Source organism: Artibeus jamaicensis, unplaced genomic scaffold (assembly GCF_021234435.1).
Source record: "Artibeus jamaicensis isolate MK-2021 breed Jamaican fruit bat unplaced genomic scaffold, CSHL_Jam_final contig_1016, whole genome shotgun sequence".
NCBI classification, from domain to species: Eukaryota; Metazoa; Chordata; class Mammalia; order Chiroptera; family Phyllostomidae; genus Artibeus; species Artibeus jamaicensis.
In genome coordinates, this window is record NW_026521195.1 from 9,356,423 (window position 1) to 9,375,067 (window position 18,645).

The window sequence follows — 18,645 nt, forward strand, 5'->3', positions numbered from 1 at the left end:
CTTTCCCATCCCTCTCTCGCAGAGCTACAGCCCAGGCAAAGGCAGCGGGTGGCAGCGGCAGAAAAAAGGCATTAACCCCTTCTCTGCAGGCTCCAGGCAGAGTTTGGTCCCTGGCTGCCCCGCAAGAAAGGGCTTCCCGGCACCGCTATAAATAACCTCGCTGGGTGGGGAAAGCGGTCCGAATCCTTCTGGCCCGGGGGAGGGGCAGGCGGGGTGGGACCTCCACGCTGGGAGGTGTGCTCCGGTCCCCAGCCACAGCGGGCATGGGGCGTCCCGCAGCGCCCTCGCGCCTCCTCCGCGTCCCACAACCCCTCCTCTGCCTCCTCTGCCTCCTTCTGCCACTGCTCAGAGTAAGTGTGGGGAGCAGGGGTTGCGTCTCTGGGTGGGGGCACCGGGAGCTGGGGATTGGGCGGGGGTCTCAGCGCCCAATTCCTGGGCCAGGTGAGGGAGGCGCTGGGCTTGGTGGCCGGGTCGGGTTGGGGATTCCTGTGCCCCGTGATGGGGTGCTGATCTCCTGCCTGGAGGGGGGGTAAGTGGAGGAGAGAAGAACTACCAGCAGCTCGGATAGGACGGCGAGGCCTTGGGGATGACGGGGCGCACTGGCTGACCTAGTATCGGGTCCAGGCCCCTCCTCAGGGCCAGAAATTCCTTACCCCGTCTGTTCTTTCACTTCTGCTATGGATCCGGGTCCAGAAGCCCGGACCGCCCTACCTCTGCAGCCCTCCCCAAAGCCAATTCACCTAATGATTTCCCCCCAACTCAACTACTTCCTGAGTGTTTTCTAAACTGACCAGCTCGTTTTCCCTTGTTTTTACTGTTCTGTTGATGTGGAAGTATTTTTTAGAAGCACTGTCTGAAGGCGTGGCTTACTTAATTTTATATTCCTAGTAATGCTCAAGTCCTGCATCCTCTTAGCTGTCATTTTCTGCCTGATCTAACTTTAACCATGCTTAGGAAGCCTGTCAGCCTGTCAAAAGTCACCGTATTCAAAATTTGAATTTTTTGAGATATTGTTTCAAATCCACCGGAGAGAAGGCTTGATCGCCCAATAAGCTCATTTCATTCATTCTACTTAGCAGCTACGCTGGGCTTACCCTGTGCTCTGCATAGGTACCAGCACTGACATACCTCACCTATATTTTAAACTTCACAACAGCCCCAGGAGATACGGCCTTCAACATACCCATTTTACGGATGAGGAAGCCGAGGCCAGGTCATGTGTCCCAGGTCACTGGGCTGGTGAGTGGCAGGGCCAGGATGCAAACTAGGCAGCCCCATTCCGGGTTCCCTTCACTTAATGAAAATTTTATTTTAATGTGATTTCACTAATAATGTCGAGTTACTTTTAGGACACTCAGATGCCAAAACATTTCAGAGAAGGGTGACTCTTGGCAAACGACATTAGCTGAGTTGACAACTAAGGAGATGATTTTAGGCCCGCTGTCCTGTTAAAGGCCCCCTGCTGGCTCCCTCTCCCTTTTCTGAGGGCCTAGGTATTTCCTCCCTCGCTCCCTCCCCTGTCCTTCCCCCCACCCTCCAGACACCTGTGTGCTGGGCGCAGGGCTCAGCAGGTGAGGGGAGACGGACCCAAGAAAGAGAGGGAGCTGCCGGCTTCCAGACACAACAGAACACACAATGAAGCAAGGCCTGGAAGTTTCTCTGGGGGAGTAGCAGGCTGAATTAGGACTGGAAGGGAGAGTGGGACAGCTTGGGGACAGGGAGCTGGAGAACAGACCCCGGCATGGGAGAGCCACCGGAAACAGCTGAGAGGCTCTGGGAGTCCTCACCTGAGGACCAGCACCTGATAAGTTGGAAACAAGTATCAAAGCTCTCTCTTCCAGGAAGCCGGCCCAGTGGCTCTAGAAATAACGAGCCGCTTCCTTCCAGTGACATCCCCTCCCTCACTCTGTCTCAGGCAACCTTACTGCCTACTGCAGACTCTTGTCTGCTCTGGGCCCAGACTGCCTCTTCCTTGCCACTGCCTCTCCTCTCTCCCCCTTTCTCTCTCCTTCTCTCTGCCCCATCTTTCCCTCTCTGCCTCACCCTCTCCTCCTTCCCTCTCTCATCCCACCTCCTCCTTGGAGAGGAGCACAGAGCCTGAGTTTCTCCCACCTCAATCCCTCGCCCAGGCTCAGTGAAACCAGTGAATGGAAGGGAAAGGTGGGGAGGAACGCTCTCACTCCCAGAACAGTCCGCTCTGACCTTGCACAGAGAAGGAGGTGGCAGGCCACGGCTCACCCCCTTCCCCTCTGGTTACTGGCAGTACAGCTGCAAGACCTGTGGTCCTGTAAATCTCCCCAGCTTAGGCCAGGGACTAAATTTAGATGAAGCTTTGTCCCCAGGCCAGGAAGGAGCATTAGGCTCAGCTAGACCCCCTGGCTCCGGGGAAGTGGCATCTTTGAGGCCTGCCTGGCCCCTGGGGCACAGGTTCTGCCTGGAAAGGGCTTAAGGTGGAGGAAGAGCAGCTGGTGTCTTGGCTCAGACTCGCTGTCCCCTCCCCCTGCCAAGACCTCCCTGTTCTAAGGTGAGGGCTCCCAGTGCCAGGCACAGAGTGAAAACAAAAATTCAGACAGGAGGAAATCTGATGAGCAGGAAAAGCCCAGCACCTGAGCTCCCGGAACTGGAGCTGAGGATGCAGCTCTCCCCGCCTGAGACCCACCCAGCCAACCCGCCAGCAGACGTGTACTGAGACCCACCCTGTGCCAAGCTCGGGACTGGGAACCAGGCAAGAGGAGGGAGCAGCCCCCTGCCCGGGCACAGCCGAGAGCTGATCAGTACAGAAGCCCTAGATGTTCCTTACCGCAGCAACGATAATAGGTCTACAGGGCACTTGGGATTATAGCTTCCTGTTTCTCTTGCACCGGGCACTGCCAGGTTGGCTGGGCTGCCTCCACTCCTGCTGTGACCCAGCTCTCTCCCTCCAGTCCCCACCCCTGCACCGTGGGTAAGAGCAGCTTCCTACTCCAGTTTCCTCCCATGCCCCACCCCTAGCCACCCCGTCTGGGGCTCAGGTTCTCTCAGCATCCATGGATCACAGGCCTTCGCTTCTTCCCCCAGGACCAGCCCTCCTGGGTATATCTGGCCAAGCCCCAGGCCATCCCATCCTGCCTCAGCCCCTGGCCTGCCATGTGGCCTGGGCGGATGACTTCCTTTCTCTGAGACCCAGTGGCCACGTCTGTGAAATGGGTTGATTTGCAGCTACCTCAGAGGCTGTTGAGAGAATTAAATGAGCTGTTTAGTGCTGTGTCTTGTACACAGTAAGTGCCAACTTGACACCAGACAAGCCTGTCTTTCCCACCTGTACCAGGCATGTCTTCTGGGGACCACACAAACCCCTTGGTCTGCCCCAGGGAGGGAATGTGATGTATGAGGGCTGCTGGATCCTGCCTTGGGGATGCCCTGGGACAAACACTGACCCAGCTACCGGGAAGGAAACATCTGCCAGGCAGGGGGAGGGGGGAGGGCTACCCACTAGTAGGGCAATGCTACTGGAATCCTAAAATTGGGAATGTCAAGGCCATCCTGGCACACACACACACACCACACGTGTGCACATGACTCATGCACATGCACTGGCCCCAGAGTAGAAGTAGTGGCCTTGGGAGGAACGAGAGGCAAGCGTCGGTGTCTGAGAGTGCGTTCTCTTGGTCAGTCCCACACCATGAGTTTTCCAGCCTCTTAGCCTTTGCACGTGCTCTGTCATCTACCCAGGATGCTCTTCCCAGCCCTGACCTTACCAGCTGGGCAAAATCCCACTCAACCTTCAAAGCCCACATCAGCATGACCACCTCCATGACTGACCCCATTTCTCCTTAGCAACATGTAGATGCTGTGACCAGTTGGCCACCATCCATCTTTTCCACCAGAAGGTGGTCCCCTGAAGCACAGAGACAGCCACACCTACTTTATCCCTCCACGCACAGCACCTACTTGCATGATTTCCTCAGGAGATTGGATCCTGGGTGGTTTTTATCTTTTGGACAGGGTGGCCATTGTCACAACAACCATGTCTATTCTCTGTGAGTGCTCACATTGGCACAGCAGGCCTTCCTTTTTCCCTACTCATTCTCTGGTTGTCCTCAAAGGGCCGCCTCTTCCAGGAAGCCTCCCTTGTCTTCCCACGTCCAGGTGAGGAGTCTCTCCCATGTGTTGACCTCACACCTTCTGCACTGCCTGTTTGCCTGTGGGGGGGCAGTGTGCAATCACCCGCCCTCCCCACTCCCTCCTGCACCTTCTAAGTCTAGGGGATCCCCATGTGGTCTGAGGCTACCCAAGTGCACCCACTGGGTCCCCCAGCCAGGGTCTGACACACAGTAGACATACAGCACGGATTTACTGGGTAAATGAACCACTGGCAGCCTCCTCCCAGCTTTCTGACAGAAGGATGCAAGCCCCCTCTGAGGGGTGCACCCCATCCTGGGGAGGAGACCTTTGGGGGCTGAGGGACGGATAGAGGAGGTTCCTATCTCAGAGGTCAAGCCATACCAGACCACATCTGAAGGCAGGTTCCAGATCTGGCCAGGCTGCTATTCCACCATTTGGCCTTGGGCCCTTCCCACCTCAGTTTCCCACTCTGTACAACAGGGGTAAGAGAAGTAAGGAATGAATGACAGAACAGGGCAGGGGACAGATGTGTGCTGTGAATGGCAGGCCAGGGCCGGACTCTGACCCTTGTTTCTCCTATTGCCTAGGCAGCTGGGCCACGCCAGGCACCTGAAGACCAGCACCCGTGGGCATTGCCAGAGCAGCACTGCCACACCGCCACCACCCTGGCCAACGTCTCAGGTAAGCTCACCCCCTGCCAGCACCCTGGGCAGCCCCCGGAGATGAGGGTGGGTCCCCTGGGCCTGCTGGCCTGCAGGAGGAAGAGGTTCTCCCAGGCCAGCCCAGGCTTGTGGGGTGGTGAATAGTGACGGGTTTCCAACTTGGCTCATGTCTCTGCCCTTGGGCAGCCCCCTTCCACATGAGGGGGTTCAGGCTCTTCCCTGATGATGAAGGGCTTGGCTGGGAGTCATCCTCCAGCTCCCAGTTCCCTGCGTCTGCACCTAACTTCACCTAACGGAAGCCAAGGGAGCTACATTCAGGAGCCTGAGGAGGGACCACCCCTGTGCTTTTAAACCTGGGCAACACCAGCAGAAGGTGTAAAATACATTTTCTGGTTGCCATGACTACAAGGGTTCCTCCTCATAAGCACCTGTGAAGCAGCAGCCAGGCCTCTGGGGTCTGAGCCCTTGGAGATTTCCAGCTGCTGGTTCAGAGTCAGGGTCAGCCACTGCAGAGGTCAGAACAGCCCTGGGCTCCCACGGGCCACACCAGTGTCCTGGCCTTCTCAGGTTGGCATCCACAGAGGCAGCCTGGAAGGGGGAAGGCTGGGAGTGCCTCTGGAGTCTGGAGACAAGGGTGCCAGTCGGCCCTGAGACCCAGCACTGAATGCAGCCTAAGCTGGACAGGGAAGGGGACAGCCTTGTCCCCTCCTTATGGCCTGCCCTCCTTACAGTGCAGGGGTCAAGAGCTCAGGTATTGGGGTCAGACGGACCCGAGTCTGGTGCCCAGCTCCTCCACCAGCAACTGTGTGACTCTGGGCCAGTCCCCTAACCCTCCTGTGTTGTTTGCTAGGACTGCAGGGACATGCTGCGGGAGGAGGGGCTTAAAAAACAGACATTTATTTTCTCACGATTCTGGAGGCTGGAAGTCCAAGGTCAAATGTCAGCAGTTAGTTCCTTCAGACGCCTCTCTCTTCAGCCTGAGATGGCCGTCTTCCCCTTGCCTCTTGATTTTCTGTGTGTGTGTGTGTGTGTCCTAACCTCCTCTTCGTAAAAGGAAGCTGTCATTTGGGATCAGGGCCCATCCTAATGACTTAATTAAATGACTATCTCCAAATAAGGTCACATTCTGAGGTACTGGGGGTTAGGACTTCAGCACACGAATTTTCAGGGACACGATTCAACCCATAATACCTCCTGAGCCTCCGTTTCCTCCTCTGTGATAAAATGGCCAAAACTCACCTCCGGAACCTACGGAGAGGCTGAGTGAGAGACCTGGGCGGGCCCGCACGGCCACGTCGGGTGGAACGGAGCCCCCCTATCAGGGGCCCCACCGCCCCCTTCGGAGCTTCCTGCTGTTGGAGGCAGTGCTGCCCTCTCCACGGGCCCACGGCCTTCGTTCTGCCTCCCCTCCCCTCCCCCCTCTCCCCTCCCCTCCCCTCCCCCCTCTCCTCTCTCCTCCCCTCCCCTGCAGCGCCAGGCACAGCCTCTGGCCTTCCTGGTCAGCTCTGAAAACCGGCTCCCCGTCCTCCCCTCCTGGGGAGGAGGCCCCCAACTTTTCCAAACACAAGGCCTCCCCTGCGTAACTTGTAATCCCGTTCATCTGTTTTTAAACAGGATACATGTTATACCCACACTCCTCCCCGACACACACACATGCATTTGGGGGAAAATCTAAATCAACAAAGAAGACCAGAAGTGACCCTTACCCCACAACCCATGGGTTTTTATAATACTTGTACGCCTCAGGAGTTTATCAATCCATAGAACCTCATGTTTTCTCATTTTTTTTTATTTTTAAGTAAAACTGGGGCAATCTTGTGTCCACAGTTTTGTAACCTGCTTTTCCCTCTCATAACACAGAGTGAACATTTCCCCATGCCATTAAATATTCATCCCGCACGTGGTGCTGCCTAGCAGCCGTGGTGGGAACACATCATCCCTCATTAGCCACGTCCCTGCATGGGGCGTGTGGGCTGCGAGATGCCCTTGGACTTGCTCAGGTCCCTACGTGGTCACGATCTCCTTTTCAGTGCCCACTGACTGCAGAAATGCATAATGACTGACATAAAGTCCAAAACCAAGTAAAAACAAACAATCTATTGCTCAGACCAACATGCATTTGATGAAACTGAGAAAGTGGCATGCCGGGAAAGGATCGACCTTGGGGAGAGCGCTCCTCCGGGGAACGAGCATGGGGGTAAAGGTGGAAGTGGTTGGTAATGATCTCAGTTCCGATTGGGTGAGAAAATTTTCACTCCTACACACAAACTTCCATGAAAAGCAAAGACAAAAAATAAAGTTAGGCCAGACTTGGGCTCAGGGTGCTAAGGGGTTATGAATCAAAGGCTCTGATCTGTCAAACGGTATGCCCTTGACCAAGGCCCCAGTAGAGGAAACACACATCCCGTTGCAAAGGGACTTCTGGCACGCTTTACACAAATTATTTGTTTCATTCATCACAGGGGTATATATATTGTAAGCCGTATTATGTATTTGGTCCATAAAGCCATATAAGGTCCAGTGGATTCAGGGTTGGGGGTCCCTTAAAATCACCCCTCAATCCAATACACATGCACACACACACACCAGAGCTGGTCAGATGGGAGCAGAGCATTGGCCCAGGAAACCAGGCTGCCACCAAAACATTTGTTCCCTCCTTGGTGACTCTCTGAGTGCAATCTGATGAGTGCGGGGCCTGGTTAGCGAACATGACCAGCCCTGCCCTCAGGGAGTCCCAGGCTGGTCGAGGAAACAGTAGAAAAACTGATGACCCCGGTGTGACGTAGACCAGCTCCTAGAAGACAGAGGCACCAAGGACGGCCACCCAACCCAGACGAGACAAAGGAGGCGAGAGGGAAGCTGAAGGGGGGAGGATGAGTGGGTATCAGCTGCAGGGGCTGGAGGGAGAGGGGACTGGGACGCCCCCAGCAGAGGGAATAGCTCGAGCCCAGGTTCAGAGATATGGAGCCACTCCAGGGACTGAGTGACAAGCTGTTCCAAAGGGCATCTCCAGTGAGTGGGAGGGAAAAGACGGGAGATAAAGGATTACGAGGAATGTCCTTTGCGGTGCTGGAAAGCGGGGCTCCCTCCTGAGGGCCATGGAGAGCCACTCCTGTCCCTGCCCAGTAGCCCAACCCGGCTTTTGCAGAAAAGGATGGCCTGGGAGGGGTCCGAGGGGTCGTTCTTTCCCTTCTCTGTCTTCCCTTTGCCCACCCGCAAGGGAGAATGTGGGACCCGAAGGTTGCTGAGGGCCCTCCCAGGCCCTTCACAGCCTGGTCTCACAGTTCAGCGTGAAAACACCAGTCCACCTCCCATGTGCCCAGGGGGACTGGGGTGGGCCGGAGTTAGGAGAATGTGCCTGGCCTAGGGACACCATCCCTAGTGTCACAGTGCAAGAGTGAGCCACCTTCTGGTCTCTCTGGAGCCTCCGTGGCCTCAGCAGCAACCCTACACCCGTACCCCAGCTCCCCACGCCCGTCTCTTCAGTTGGGCATGCACAGCCCCTCAGACGCCAGCACAGACCCTGTCCCCTTACATCTGCTTCCGGCCGACACCCGATGGGCAGTGGGGTGATGGGAGAGTGTATGACGCCGTGAGGACACGTGTGACTTCGTGTGTGTTTCCCTTGTGCTCTGAGCACCAGTTTCATGCCAGGCCTCGGGCTGTGCCCGACAGCCGTGATGGGTGCCTGAGCTTGCCAGGACCGGGTCACTGCCACTGCAGGTGACATCAGGACGGAGCCAGAGTTCCTGCCTCACCCCGTGATGCTCCTGACACACAGGTGTCTTCTCCAGCACCTGTCACACTTCCCTGAGTTTTTTTGCAACCTGTCCCGCCAGCCTGGGGCACACGCTGTCCCAAATCCCCTTCCCATGGCCTCCATCCCAGGAGCCTCCCACCCACCTCTGCTTCCTCAGTCAGCAAAGAGGCCCAAACATACTTCTCTGTAGTTGATTTAATCTAATTGAGGGACATTGTAGCTCTTGACAGTTTTTTCCTCATTCTTTTCCCTGTTTGCAAACGATAAAGTGAGCAGTAGTCAGTTTGTTCCAAAGCCACCACCTTGCTCAGTTTCCTCTGTTGCACCTAGAATAACAGACAACTGTGCCTACAATATCGACATAAGACCCGTAAAGAAATGGCCCTGCCTCCCAGGAACCAGGAGGCCTTGGGTCTGCGGGGCCGTGCTCGGCCCTGGCTGGGCCTGTCAAAGTGCAGGATGGCCTTTGGCTCTGCCACCAAAGTGGTCACTCCCACAGGAGCCTTCATTACATGGGACAGTAAGAGTAGCCAGGCCTCCCAGGCTGACCTCTCATTCTGCAGAGAGCCACATGTGAGATGAGAAGCCCTTGGACTCCGGTCACTGGGCACTTGCCACTCCCTGACCTAGCTGCTTCCCCTGCATGGTGGGGGCCATTTGCTGGTTCTGAGCCAGTTGCTAACTTAGCTCCACTTCCCCTTTCCCAGTTCTGTGAACGGTATGCGGAGGGCCCTCCCATTCGGACACAGAGGAGACTGTCTCTTGAAGATGGGGGCTGACCCTGCCCATCACACTCCAGCCCTCGTGGCATCCCATGAGGCAGGGCTCATTCTAGGGCTGGGGACAGGACTCTGCCTAGGACTCAACTTCTCCCCACTCCCTGGCTCCAGGCACTGGTTATTATGGACACCAAGAAACCTCCGTCCCTGCTCTCTGTGGCTGCCCAGAACTGAGCCAAGGGCTCTAATTGTCTATTCAGGAGGCAGAGGATAGACCTGGCCAGGTGGCCTGCACCTTGTACCTGCCAGTCAGCCAGCCTGGAGAGAATCCCAGGCTGAACCCTGGTCTCAGGGCTCTGTTCTCTGGCTCTGCCCAGGCAGGGACGGCAGCACAACCCTGGCAGCTGGTTAGACTGGGCACGCCAAGGCAGCCCAGCTGCCTCCTCCCTGCTCCCCGCTCTGGGCATAGTGCTGGGTCAGGGTGGGCTCAGCCTTCTCTGGCAGCTTTGCTCCTAGTGGAGGCTGGCAAGGGAGCCAGGACTGGGTTCCAGTTCTCCCTGCCCCCTAAAGGTAGAACACACAACACACACACACATGTATCTCTTCCTCATTCATTGCATCTCAAAACACAGAACCAGAGACTCTCAGGGCTGGGACAGCCTCAGAGAGCAGAAACAGCCCCAGAAGAGAGGTAACAAGCTCTATTATTACCTCTGGGGCAACAAAACTGGCATAACAAACAGGAAGAGTAGAGACAGGCAGGACCAGACCCCTGCCTGAGTTGGGGTGTCCCATACCCCAGCCCCTGTCTCCTGAACCCAGATCTCCCCGATCAGCAGGCATGAACAGAGGGGGCTCACCCTGGGCACTCAGAATGGAGCCACAACAGATTATAGAAGGGGTAGTCCTGGGGTGGGCAGGGCACTAAGCAAATTCCACAGAAGGGTTTTGGTTCCTCTACTCTTGCTGTGGGGCCTGATCTGGGGCCTGATCTGGGGCCTGATCTGGGGCCTGCCCCCCCCCACCACCACCACAGAAACCACTCCCAGGTGGCCAGGCCCAAGACGGGAGGAGAGACTGAATTCTCCCCCGGCCCACAGTAGTTAGACCCTTGTGTCTGATGTCCCCCAGATAACTACAGACAATTTCTCCCTGGACTGTACCACCAAATCCTCTCTCCAGTCCCTTTTCATCAGGGCTGGTTCCCTTCAGAAATCCCTCTCTCGGTCCCAGCAACCCCTCCCGGAAGACTGGTTCAGGTCTTCACCCATTCAGGACACTTGTTCTCACTAGACTTTTCAGTGGCCTTCCCGTTTCTCTCGAAGCCCCTCTGATCCACTTACTTCCCAGAGGCCACAAGGAGCTTTACTGGAGGGCAGCTTTACTGCACGTGGACTCTCGCCCCCGCTCCCTGCTACCCCGGGTGTCCTAGCTTAGGGAGAAGAAACTCATACAGGGAGCCGCCCAATTCTGGTTTTCAGTGAGGCAGACTGCAGTAGGTTCCTCGGGCGGGTTAGGGGGCGCGCTTTGCTGCCCCAGCACCTTCGATCCTCAGCCAGGGCATTCAGCCACCCCAGGACCCTGCTCTGCATCCCCCGCCCTCCCTTCCATCCTTCTCTAGACCAGGGCAGGGCCTGAGAAAGCGGTCTCCAGGCAAGATCCCCGCGGAGGTCAGGAGCAGCGGCCCAGCCCCGCCCCCTAACGCCGCTATTGGCCGCGACCAAAAGGGTGGGCCCGCAGCTCCCCGCCCCTAAAGTCCGGATTTAGTGTCTCCCACTCTAGCACCGGTCCCTCGCTGCCAAGCCGAGAGCTCACTCACCTTCCTCTGGGCGCGTGGCTGCGGGGCGCAATGGACGTGGCGCTGCTGCACAGCCTGCTGGAAGCCAACTGCAGCCTTGCGCTGGCCGAAGAGCTATTCTCGGAAGGCTGGTCGCAGCCTCTGGACCCCGAGGGTAGGCGGGAGGCGAGCGAACCGGGGCGGTGCGGGCTCCTTCTCAGGCCCGCTGGGTGCCTCCAGGGCCCGGCGCTCCCAGGGCTTTGCGCCCTGCATGGCCCGGCGCTCCGAGGGCTTTGCGCCCTGCATCTCCCGGCGCCCCGCGACCCCGGCAACCCCTCTAAGCCCCACTCCGTTCTCTCACGTCAGTAGGTCCCTACTCCTACTGCAATACGACCTTGGACCAGATCGGGACATGCTGGCCTCGGAGTGCTGCGGGAGCCCTGGTGGAGAAGCCGTGCCCCGAGTACTTCAACGGTGTCAAGTACAACACCACTCGTGAGTGCCCCCAGACCCTCACGTCGTGGGCTCTGCACCCACCTTCCAGGAGGGCCGTTCAGGAAGTGGAAGGACTCCCGACCCAGCCCTGGAGATGTGCGGAGGGCCGCGCAGCACCCTCAGACCACTGGCTTTAAGGACCCCTTACAGGGGGTTGTTGGGGCGCTCCTTCTGTTCCTACCCCATCCCCGTAGGAGAGCGGTAATGATTTGCCCATGGCTCCCATGTTCCATGCGGTGAGAAACCAGAAAGGGAAGAAGGAAATCCTCTCTTTTGAGGGAAAATCTCTCTTTCACATTATGTACGTCGTAGGTGCATGAAGTCCCCCATCAGGGCTTCTCCTTGTTTAGCCAGTGCTCCCCAGGGGAGCAGGGCCCTCGAATGCTAACCCCTCCAACCCCTCCCCCCCGGGGTGAGTGCGGTGATCACTCTTTACTACCAGAGAGGTGGAGAAGGTGGAGGAGGAGGAGGAGGTGGGGGAGGACAGGAGAAGAAAAACCAGGATGAGCCCTGTGTTGGGGAAGCGTGCAGTGTGTAGAAACTCCTTGGCCAGCGTGTGGGGTGTTGCCTCTTCCTACCCAGATGGGCTTTGAGTCAGGGGCGGTGGGCTGCATTACTCCAGCGCCCCAGTCAATCAGGACCATCCCCCCCACCTCCCAGGGAGAACAGACTGAGCCCACCTTCCTCCTGGCTTGACACTCCGGAGAAGGTAGCCTTGGAGGCTGCTGGGGTCACCCAGCACCTAGGTGGGATTACTCAGCACCTGAGCTGAGTCCATGCCCTAGAGAAGGTCTGGTCAGGAGCCAAGCAAGAATGTTCTGTGAGGCAGCGGAGCAGCAATCACTGGTCCACCCTGAAGGCCTCTCTGGTCTCCACACCCACCCCGCCAGCGGAGAGCGTCCTGAGAGGGAGCGGGAGCAGGAGCAGGAGAGGGGTGTCTGAAGCCCCTGTCCTGGAAACACCCTAGCAACCTCTCTCTGAGCGGCTGTGTCTGAACAGGGCACAGCACACCCAGCCCCTCGCGTGCACACATGCGTGCTGCACGCACACGTGCCTGTCCACACTCTCAGAGCCTGAGGCCCTCACCCAGACGGGTGGTTAGAGGGCAAGACAGCCTGTGTTGGATGCTAAGCTCCCCTCCCTAGGGGTCTGCACCAGCGGTGGCTCTGGTGGTCCAGGCAGCAGCTGTGCTTCACTCCCACCCCTCCCCCTCCAACAGCAGAGGTGCTCTGATGGAAGGGGATGGTAGAGATAGGGAGGCACCTCGGGGAGATTTCTGTGTCATCTGAGAACATGCTTTCTCTCCATGACTGAAGCAGACCTCCCTGCTGGGAAAGGAGGTCCTCGACCTGGGAGGTGTGCAAGCAGAAGGAATGACTTCCACGTTCCTTCCAGTCCCGAGATTATAAAACCGCACGTTGAGGATCCTGGGAGCTGTGTGGGGTGTGGCAGTGGAGTTCAGGGTCCCTGGTTCAGCCTGGGCCCCAAGACTAAGGGCTCGGTGAGGAGGGAAGGGTGGCCTGCTCTGGTTCCTGCCTGGCCTGGGCTGCACCCTGTTCTCGCCAACCAGCCCGGAGCTCCCTGAGGGCAGGGCCTGGGCCTCTCCTTCATGGCAGAACTAAGTACAGTGTTCATTCAGTCAGTGTATTCAATGCCCACTGCGTGCCAGCCACTGCACTGGCATTGAGGTCCTCACTATAGCAACAGACAGAAGGACAATTCAGAGGGACAAACAACCTGATGGGGAAGAGCAAGGGGTTCGGGAAGGCTTCCCAAAGAAGGAGCTCAGCACACAGCAGACCCCTTTCCTCACATCAAACAGGAAGCCAAGAAGAGGTGAGGGCACCATCGAGCTAGTTCCAGTTTGCTCCTGCTAACTGATGAACCATTGGCTTGCTTTGGACCAAAATGCTGCCTGCAGTGTAACTGCTTGGGGACCAGGATGAGAGTGGGGGGCAGAGAGCATCGCCATTAACCAGTGCGGCAGGCCAGTGGCAATGGACATACTGTGAGTCAGTTCCCTCTTCCCACCCCCTGGCCACCGCCTCCTCCTGCTGTTTGTCCTTCCAGTGGGGTCCTTCTTTAGAAAGAAGGGTACAGACGAGGAACAGCTTGTAGGAGAAGCCTGGGGGAACAGAAAAGAGGGTCCTGGCCCCTCTTTCTGCCCAATTTTGTGGTGCTACAGCCAATGCCCCTTGAAGCATCGTTCTTTGAAGGGCAGGCATTGCCCTGGTGGAATAGCAGCTTAGTCTCCACTCAACTGAGCACAGAGCTACCCAGTGTGGGTCATTTTTCAGGTACCACTACCTCTGGGAGACCTGCATGCACAACCCCTGACATCGCCACCCCGGTCTCCATCAGCAGGGGAAGGGAGTTGCAGGAGCCCTGCAGTGGTTCGGCCAGAGGGGGCCCCTGTATCCCACTCTCCTCCCACCTCCCTCCATCCTACTCGGACCCTCGAAGCCCATCTGCCTCTGTGTGTTTGCACCTGCCTTTGTGTCTCCCTGCCTCTGTCTGTCTCTGTTCATTCTGTGTGTGGTTCTGTCTCTGTCTCCAGGTGGATTTTCTCTCTTTCTATGAGTACGTCTTCCTCAGTTTCTCTCTTCTGTCCATGCTACTCTCCCCTCCCCCTCCCTCCTTTCCTCCCTCCATCTGTCTTCCCTCTCCAGCTCTCTTCCTCCCTCTTTGTCTCCCCAGTTCCCCTCTCCAGTCCCCTCCTTCCCTTCTTTCCAAACCCTGGGTCTCCCTCCTCCCACCCTTTCTACATCTGCCCTCCTCGGGCCCCTCCTCTTGCCTGCCCCTGTGGTCCTCAGGGCTATAAAGGGGAGGCTGCTGCCCCCTCCTGGCCAGGCCTATTTTTCTCCTGCCCAATTGCTAAGCCCAGCCCAACTCAGCCTCCACCTCCTGGATCTCAGACCTGTTGAGAAGGGCTGGTCCCATCTGTACTGAGGTATGTTCTAGGACAGGGGATAAAGGGATACTCCACCTAACCCAACCCCAAGGACAGGACAGAGTCCCCACTTCCTAGAACCCCATTCTAGACACATGCACAGTGTTCACATGAACACACACTAGCCTTGTGGTACAAGCCTGGAATACTCTGAAAGGACACTGATTTTGGGGATGTACACAAAGAAAGTCTGATCTGATCCCCAAAGGCCTCTGGAGAGAGGCAACTGCTGGGTGAGCGCAAGGATGCAGGATCCTGCCAGCCAGCGGTGGCTTTACCCCACATCACTCCACAGAAACTGGTTGAGGACCCGTTCTCGTGCCGGACAGGCTGCTGACTGCTGGCCTGCACCTTGGACAGGGTTTTCTTTTTGGGGGGACTGTTTCTGTGCACTAGGTGGGGGTGAGCTTGATGGGTTCTGGTGGCCCCATTCCGTGACTTTCCTCACTTCCCCAGCAGCCTCTGCCTCAGGGGTCCCTGTTATCCTCTTGCTCCCCGCCTCCCTCCATGGCCGGCGTCATGGCGACGAGCCCATGGAGCGTTGCCATGGATGATTGCAAGGAGGGAGCCCTGTGCAGTGGAGGCTGGAGCAGGGAGCATGGAGCAGAGGCCTCCTCCTACTTGCACCCCTCATGGGGAGGGCAGTGACCCACACACCCCTTCCTGTCATAGGCCCTGTGTGGTCTCCACCAAACTGCCCAGGGCCTCTCTAGTTCAGGATACTCACTGCTGTAAATAAGGACCTCTATGCCTGCTGTGCCTACTCAAGGAGTGAAAAGTTTTTGGGAACCGGGTACTGGGGACTTGGGGATGTCCAGAATAGACAGCTGGGGCCCTGAGAGCAGTTTCCACACAACAGTGAAGAATGGAACCCAAGTTTTCTGTCCCTCAGCCCAGATGTCACAGCACATGGCCCTGGGGAGGCTCTTCCCCACTTGATGACTAGGGTGGCAAGTGCAGATCCCCAGTCTCTGAGCCCCACTCTCCTAGGTCAAGGTTGGGTCCTAGCCTGGGGGAGCATCTCTAGCTGCCCCCACCTTGCCCCTACCACCCACACACTGTGATCAGATCAAGACAGGAAATGTTCCAGCCGGGTCCCGGAGCAGGCTGGCGCTTGCTAGCTGCAGCAGCATTTAAACACTCGCAGGAGTGTGAGCCGCGCAGACACCCATTGGTTGTTTGGGAAGCTCAGGGAAACTATGCTGCTGGCACCATGACTGAGCTTCCCCAAAAGGCCTCTTAACTGGAGGGGGAAAGCCGTCAGTCATGCCCCACAGCATCCTTGTCCAGTCCCACCACGGGGGATCTCTCCCCACAAAAGAGCTAAGAACAGTGACCCAAGGGGAAGGTCAAAGATTTCCCAGTGAGGCCCCAAGCCAGACAGAAAGCAGATGGTCAGGCCTGGAGCAGTCCAGTTCCAAGGAGATGCAGTCAGGGGACTTGTGGTGGGCACCTGGCTCCTTGGGCATTGGGTGCTCTGGGCAGCTGGACGCCGAGTGAAGGAGGCATGGCAGAGGGCACAACCACTGCATCTTCTGGAACAAAGCGGCACATTGAGGGCCTCTTTCTTTCAGGAACCCTGGCTCCAGGGTCTCCCAAGAGAAAGTGTGTCCCAGGGGAGCGAGATCTTGTTCTGCCTGTTCATTGCCCGTGACCCCAGACATGTCACTCTCTCTTTTTGGGACCCTTTAGACCAAATGAGGGAGAAGTTGTCTCCTGCTCTTAAATTCCCAAGGAGATGCCAGCTGACTCAGTTTCCAGCGCACTTTTCTGAGGATGGCCAAGATTTCTTGTCAAGAATATGCAGGAGACTTCCCACAGGACTGCTATGTTAGAGTGACACCCCCACCCCAGGTGGGGTTGGACTTGCAGGGCCAGCAGTTCCAGAAGTAGGGCTCAATCTGCCTGTGGCATGTGTGACTCTTTTGCATTTGCCATGCAGCTCACTGGGGCCTGGGCATTCAGGTGGCAGACTGTCCTTTTGGCCCACTCCAGGCCTCTCATCCTCATTCAGGGTTACCCAGTCATCTAGGAAACAGCATCACCTCAGTCCATCCTAAGCCCCTGTATATTCAGCTCTGTGTAGCGCTTCAAAAAGGACCAGAGGAGAGGGCCACCTAGACCTTGACCCCTTAGGCTACCTGGGAAATCCCGACCCAACATGGACTAGGGAAAATGAGCAGTTGAACCGCCCAGGGGTCTGGAGGAGTCATGGAAGCATCTAGAGCATCTAGGGCTGAAGCTTGGAGACATGAATTAGTGTAACCTTTGGCTGAGCCCAGGGCCAAGGGCTGACAGGGTGACTGGGTGGGTCCTAGGAGCTCTCCACGGTAGGACAACTACGGAGATGGTGGGGAACGGGACTGTTCCGCTGTCCGTGGTGCTGAAAGTTTATGTCCTGCACAGCGACCGTATTTCTTCATTGAATATTGCTTCTGGCCCTTCCCACCTTCCTGTCAGCAACTGCCCGTACCTTCCTCCTCATCATTTATTCTATGTATCCAATGGGCACATCACTGCCCCTTCACCACTGTCCCACTCGCAGTGCACCCAACCTGTCCCTTGCTCTCTGCCCCCCTAACTACCACCAAAATTGATCAATCCTTCCTGGTCCCTGTCTCCCATGCCTTGCCAATTAGGATATTAGAGGCAGCAGTGCCAACCTCATGGACACTTGGAAGTATGTAGGGATTTTTGGGATTGTCAACTAACTCATGGTTGTCACCGGCACTTAGCAGAGTAGAAGGCGCACCCGTGATCCCAGTTCCTTCATTGAGAACCGATTTACATTGTTTTCTGAGAGAAGAAACTGAAGCCAAGAGGGGAGGGCCTTAGGCAAGGTTGCTTATCCAGGTAGAGCTAAAACTACTGCTAGAATATGGGTCCCCACCTTTCCCAGACAGGCTGCTGGGCCACTCAGGGGACCTCCCAAACCAGGAGCTCATATCCAAATGTTAGCACCTGAATGTAGGAGAGCCCATTGTAATGGGGGCTTTCTTTGGCCAGCTGTCCTTGGGAACAGAGCCCCAGCACACTGCTTGGGAAGGGTCCAGGCTGCCCAGGCCACAGGCTCTGGCAGGGGAGACCCTGCCTGCATCACCCAGATTCTAAGGCCCTGGCAGGCCACACGGCACACAGTCTGCATTGACCTGGCAGGGGCATCTGTGTTGCTGCTGTGGTAGCAGACACCCACCTCCCTGCATCCATCCCTGTGATTTGGCCTGGCCACCTGCCCACACACTTCCCATGCCTGTCTTCCCATGGTTCCTGGGGGAGACTCCTCCTATCTTACTCTCTCCTGTGCTGGGCTGTGGTTCCAGTCCTCATTATCCAGCTCCCCTGAAGAGCCAGGAACATCTGTCTTCCAGTTCCCTGGAACCTTGTGTCTGCAGCCAGAACCTCCTTCCAAAGCATGGCTGAGCCCACTGAGGAAAGCTCCCCTCTTGCTCCCACATCCCTCATCCCAGACTCCCCCGCCCAACATTTTGGCAGACCTGAGCCAGTTTGGCACTGCCCACAGTGCACTCAATGGCCGGCTCCCGAGGGGGATGCAATGTCTCCAGTATGGTTTCTGCCTGCTTGTCTGCCTGTCCCAGGGGCTCAACTTCAGTAGCAAAAAATGGGGTGGAGCCCAGTGAGATGATGTCCATAGTGAATGATGGGCAAATGCTCTAAAAGAGATTTTTGTTTGTTGCTCCACAGATTGTGGCACAGTTGTGGGTTGTTATGTTCATTTAGTGGGGTCACGAGTAGCATTTGTACATAAAATAAATAGAATTGATCCAAATGGAATATATAGAGAAAATGTAATTGTGGTAAAGATAAATGTCACTTTGTGGCACTGAATTCTGTCGTGTTTGTGTGTGTGCGCTGGGTTGTGATAGGCAACGGGTGTTCTGCTGCAGTTCAAGGGCAATGGAGTGTGAAGGACGATGTTTCAATGCTGGGAAGACACAGAGGGGGTGTGTTCAGAAAAAGAAGAGATTACTTAACATCTCAGGGATGGAAGAAGCCTCCAGAAGGAGATGGCACTGGAGCGGGAGTTGAAAAGTTAGATAGGAGTTTGCTGGTGAGCCGTGGGTGAGAGTGAGAAGGGCGTGCTCAGGGAGGCTCAGTGGAGAGCTGGGGGTACGCCCTGCCTGCTTGTGTAAATGCCAACAGCCCGGTAGACTGCTGGA

The 18,645-nt window shown here is 56.7% G+C and overlaps 1 protein-coding gene across 8 annotated transcripts in view; it reads left to right on the top strand.

Annotated features, from left to right (window-relative positions):
* The first annotated feature begins 215 nt into the window (after positions 1-215).
* The window catches only part of CRHR2 (corticotropin releasing hormone receptor 2), a 36,352-nt gene continuing 17,922 nt past the window's right edge, over positions 216-18,645 (top strand). For 2 of the 8 annotated variants that reach the window (XM_053660612.1, XM_053660663.1), the window contains exons 1-3: positions 216-350; positions 4,692-4,785; positions 11,389-11,517. In XM_053660612.1, the coding sequence (XP_053516587.1) occupies positions 264-350; positions 4,692-4,785; positions 11,389-11,517 (310 nt within the window). In that variant the 5' untranslated portion in view covers positions 216-263. Of the gene's footprint in view, positions 351-4,691; positions 4,786-11,033; positions 11,198-11,388; positions 11,518-18,645 lie in introns of those variants that run through there. The other 6 variants (XM_037126608.2, XM_037126609.2, XM_037126611.2 and 3 more) reach the window with 4 other exon arrangements.